Raw genomic sequence first — 5145 nt, 5'->3', positions numbered from 1 at the left:
AGAATGCCACTGAGAACCACAAACTAATATTATTTGTTGATGGCTCATACCTCAAAACTGAAACTGGAGGTTATCAAGCAGGATATACTATCACTAATTTCAGCTCTCCTTTGGAATGCGGTCCTCTGCCCAAGGTAAAAATCAGCCCAGATGCCAGAACTTTTTGCACTTAATGGAGCTAGTCAATTAACCAAAGACCAGAGAGTAAGCATATATAGAAAGATAGAATGTATGCTTTTGGAATAGTACATGACTTTGAAAACAATACTGGAAATCTCATTCAAAAAATGGACGAGTTAGGAAACTTTAGGTGCATTCCTACATCTTAGAGAGGTGGCTGTTATGAAAATGGAGGCTCATGCAAAAAGGGATAATATGGTAAAGAAAATGCTCTAGCAGATCATTGTGCCAAACAAGCAGCCTTAACCAATGTTATGATCCTATCTAAACCTCAATGCATCAATCTACGGAGGTATTCAAAGAGGCCATTACAAATATCAATGTTTAACCCCTGATTTTGAAAGGTAAAAATGGAAAAACTCTGGTTGTACCTTTCACTCAGTCTCTGGAACTCCCAAGATGGCTGCTTGGTGGCATCAGATGACTTCAAATGGAAATTAGCTAAATTTCTCCATGAAACTACTTATCACGTTAGAGACAAATCAGTTGCTCTCTTAAATCAGGACTGATCAGGAAACTCTAAAAGGTTAGCTGAGGTTATTTTCAGGTCATGTGTCACCAATCAACAACGTAAACCTGAAAAAAACCATAAAGGTGGGACGTAGCCTGTAAACAAAGCCTCAATAGCCTTTTGAACACCTTCAATTTTTTTTTAGTTATTGTATGTCAGTTTAAAATATTTTTTAGTGAATGTATGTCTACTTTCAGGATGAGCTGCAGCATTTCCTTGCCAAAAAGCTATAGGCTTCACAGCTACTAAAAATCTGCTTGATTTTTATTTCTAACCTGGGGCATAGCAATTTGTACATCAGGTGACCAAGCACACACTTTATGGTAATCATTATAAAAGAATTCTGTAATGCATTACCCCTTACTCAAAAACTACATTGTCCTTACTACCTACAATGTTCTGGAAATGTTGAAAGAACCGATAGCATCCTTAAATTTAAATTAACAAAACTTTCAGAAATGTTTGCCATCACTTGGCCAAAGGTAATCCCACTCCCACTAGCCTTTATGGCCATATGGTCCATCCCCTTGGGGACACATCACACATCACATCAGTTATTCCCCTATGAATTGGCAACTGGAAGGCCCAAGCATTTAAGGATTTCACCTCTAATAATAGTCTCTGTCCTGCTGCACACAGACTTGAGAAGATATTGCAGGGACTCATGTACTATACCCCATCCTATCACCAAGATCATTTTGCCATTATTCCCACAACATCTTCCTAAGCAGCCTCTTTGTGATCTTCGGCCAGGAGATTTCAGCTATTGGAAGAGATATAAGAGACAAACTGTTCTTGAACCTCATTGGTAAGGACCTTATCAGGAACTGCTAACAACAAGTACAACAGTGTTACTCCAGAGAGTCAATCATGGGATTCAAGTTTCATAACTAAAGAATCAATTCAGAATTCCATGCAATTAGAAGATTACTCCAATAAGGCAGCTCAAAGTGAAGATTCTCAGGGATCTTCTAGAAGAAGCCAATTTTTGGAAGTTGACAGCTGACTCAAGACCTTCAGAAAAAGCAGATGACCTCAAATAGTAGACAGCTTCCTCCCAAGATATTGAACCAAGATCCCTGCCCTATTCCTGTTTTTTATCTGCTTGCTTATTCTCTACCTGGGAGAATTACTGATTCATTGCTCAGGCAGGGTCCCCAGTGGTGAGAATCATACAAAGAGAAAAGACTATAAGAAACTTGTTGCTAACTAAAGCAGAATTTTTCAATGATACCATTTCTGCCCTAGATGGAATACAAATTAGTTGCAATTCATTGGCATGAGTAGTAATGGACAAATGCATTTTTCTAGGTTTCTTATTGGCCAGTCATGGTGGCATCTTTGCTAAAATTCTTGCTGTACTTAGATCAATAAAAAATCCAAGATAGAAAAGGCTATACATTGTTTTAAGGAAAAAGCTAATTAGCTGTCTTAAGTTGATACTCATGGCCTGTAGGATTTGCTGTCTTGGCCTGAGTTGGATCTATTGGGTTCCTGGTTCTAAAGCATCTTAGAAGAACTTCTACTTGTTTTTGTTTTTATCATAATGGTCATGATGCTGGTCTTTGCATTCTATGTAGAGTCTTAAATTCTTCTGTACACTCACTCTTTCATCAGATTATTACCATAATAATAAAACAACAAAAAGTTTAAGAAGATCTCACAATAAAATTGACTATGAAGGCAACTGAGCAATCCCTGGGAGGTGAAGATCTGGATCTCTAGCCTTCCCTACATTGGCCAACGTCTTTCAAGTGAGAAAATGACCCAAAAGGGCAGGGTCTGAGGAGCTGACTATACAAAGGAACACTAGCCAGACCATATATGATGATAGAACTCTGACCCAAAGCCTTGCAGCAACCAACCCAGGAAGGCAAACCACAGTCTCTGCAGCAATCATCCTAGAATAGTCAGGATTGGTCAAGCACCAAAAGCATCCCTTTAATTTGCCTCCACTTCCAAAGCAGGACCGATTCGAAAAAGCTATTCTTCACACCAGTCACATAAGATACCTCATTTCTAGTTAACCGATCTCTAGCTTCCTCATGCCAACAGCCTACAACCGGAGCATACCTGACGGCTTCTCTTTTTTTCCATTTTAAAGCTTTCCCACTGCCCTGCCTGCCTCAATTGCAATTGAGAAGGGCACTTCAGCTCCACGATATTTTTCTCCAAAACCAATAACCCCATTATAACCATGGGAAAATATCAGACAAACCCTAACTGAGGAACATTCTAGGAAATACCTGACCGGTACTCCTCAAAACTGTCATAATCATGGAAAAAAATAAAATCTGAGAAATTATCATAGACCGAAGAAAACTAGGGAAGGCATGGTGACTGAATGCAGCGTGGTTTCCTGGATTGAATCCTGGAACAGAAAGAGGACATTTGTGAGAAAACCAGAAAAATCCAAATAACAGTCTGAAGTGTGGTCAACAATATGTGTCAGTATTAGTTTCTTAGTTTTGACAAATGTATTATGGTAATATTAGACATTAACATTAGGAGAAGCTAGGTGAAGGATATATGGGAAACTTTATCCATCTCTGACCATCTAAAATTGTTCCAAAATTAAAAAAATTTTTTTTTTTAAAAAAGGACACATTTTCAGGCAAAAACAGAGAGTTTTCAACAACAGAACACCACTCAAGGAAATGCTGAAGAGTGTCCTCAAGGCAAAAAGAAAAAGTTCCAGATGAGATAGCAAAGATGCAAGAAGGGATAAGGAGCAACAAAAATATATGGATGTAAATATATGGGTGAATCTAGGTTAATATTGTCTACATAAAAAACTACAGTAATGTGTTGAGGGATTTAACTATATATAGAATTAAAGTACATAGTTGGCATTTAAGTAAGGAGGAGATAAATAGAGTAAATACAGTTAAAGTGTTCTGAGGGTTTTGTAGTCATAGAGCGTGGCCCATGAACTTACTAGAAAGCAGAATCTTGGGCCTCTCCCCAGACTTACTAAATCATAATTTTCATTTTAACAAGCTCCCCTGTGATTCACGTGCACATTAAAGTTTGGGAAATATTGTTCCAAAGGTGCTTGTATTATCTCAAAAAGAGAGTAAAACTACCAACTGATATTAGATTTTTGCAAATCTAGAATTTATTTTATAATCTCTAGGGTAACCAATAAAGGAATAGTGTTTTTTTTTTTTTGAACGTTCCGGGCCAGTGGAGTTTATTCACGGTTGTGGCCCCAGCCTAGGTTCCTCAATGGAAGCCACACCTTGAGCCTGGGGGGTTTCTTGCTGGGGCAGGGGGTGTTTATGCCTGCCACCCCCCAGGCTCACACCTCATAGAAGATCACAGGGAAATCCACGTGTATGCGGGGGGGATCCAGCTTCACGACGCCCTGAGGAATCAGGTTCTCATGCACCGGCCTCGGCTTGGCCCGCTTCTGCCCGTTCTTGGTGACGATTGTCTCCTCATAGAACTCGTGAGCCAGATCCCCATCCTCGTCATAGAACATGGAGCCACGGCGCGTGAATACGAAGGGGGGCACGACTCGGCCTCGCGGTCGCACCAAAGCTTGCTCAGCGACAGCCGCCTCCGGGCCGCCACCCCCCGCCGCCGAGGCGAAGAGCCACAGGCCCCGAGCTTTGGAGCCGCTGGCGCCCATGTCAGGGCCACCGGCGCATGGCGGGCCCCGCGACAGCTTTGCTCTCACAAGGCCATCGGCGCCGCCGTGCCCCGCCTAGGCCTCCGCTCGCAGGTGCCGCCAGCGCCCCCTTCCGCAGGCTCCTAGGAATAGTTTCTAAAAGTGTGTAATTTCCAATCTAACACGGGGGAAAAGTGGGATAAGAAAAAATAATCAGTTCAAAATAAGGCAGAAAAGAGTGAAAAAGAAACAGAACAGGTAGGACACATAGAAACCATATTAAATATAAGTGAAGTAAATTATCAGACGATTTTTTTCAAACAATTATATGCTTTGTACTGAGAACACATCTAAAACAAAAGACTATACAAAGATTGAAAATTGAAAGTAAAAGAATGGGAAGAAATATAACATGGAAATACTAACAAAAAGAAAGCTGACATAGATTTTTAATATTAGATGAAGTAGACTTTAAGGTAAATGGCATTACTAAACATAAAGAGGAATACTTCATAATGATAAAAGACTCAGCTCACCAGGAAAATATAATAATTCTAAATTTGTATACACCAAATAACATAATTTCAAAATACATAAGTCAAAACTGATAAAAGTAAAAATAGATAAATCTATAGTCATTTTGAGATATTACAGAACACCTTTTAGGAACTAATAGGTCAAATTAACACAGAAAATTAGTAAAGATTGAGAAATACTATGTTTAGTAAACTTGATCTAATGGACGTTCATAGAGCCCTGTACCCAACAACTGCAGAGCCACACATTCTTTTCAAGGTCACGTGGAACATTTTCCAGAATTGACTACATCCTGGGTCATAAA

General features: G+C 39.7%; 1 protein-coding gene across 1 annotated transcript; it reads right to left on the bottom strand.

Moving 5' to 3' along the window:
* Positions 1-3992: 3992 nt before the first annotated feature.
* Positions 3993-4325, bottom strand: LOC132366566 (tumor suppressor candidate 2-like). The gene has a single exon (XM_059924164.1). It carries the CDS (start codon positions 4323-4325, stop codon positions 3993-3995), a length of 333 nt encoding a protein of 110 aa, XP_059780147.1.
* Between the last annotated feature and the right edge of the window lie 820 nt (positions 4326-5145).

The sequence above is a fragment of the Balaenoptera ricei genome, chromosome 5 (genome assembly GCF_028023285.1).
Source record: "Balaenoptera ricei isolate mBalRic1 chromosome 5, mBalRic1.hap2, whole genome shotgun sequence".
In the NCBI taxonomy this organism is placed as follows: Eukaryota; Metazoa; Chordata; class Mammalia; order Artiodactyla; family Balaenopteridae; genus Balaenoptera; species Balaenoptera ricei.
This window is presented reverse-complemented; position numbering and strand designations above follow the sequence as displayed.

Excerpts from the sequence above, each read along its gene's own strand:
- LOC132366566 (XM_059924164.1), bottom strand. The coding sequence starts at position 4,325 with ATGGGCGCCAGCGGCTCCAAAGCTCGGGGCCTGTGGCTCTTCGCCTCG.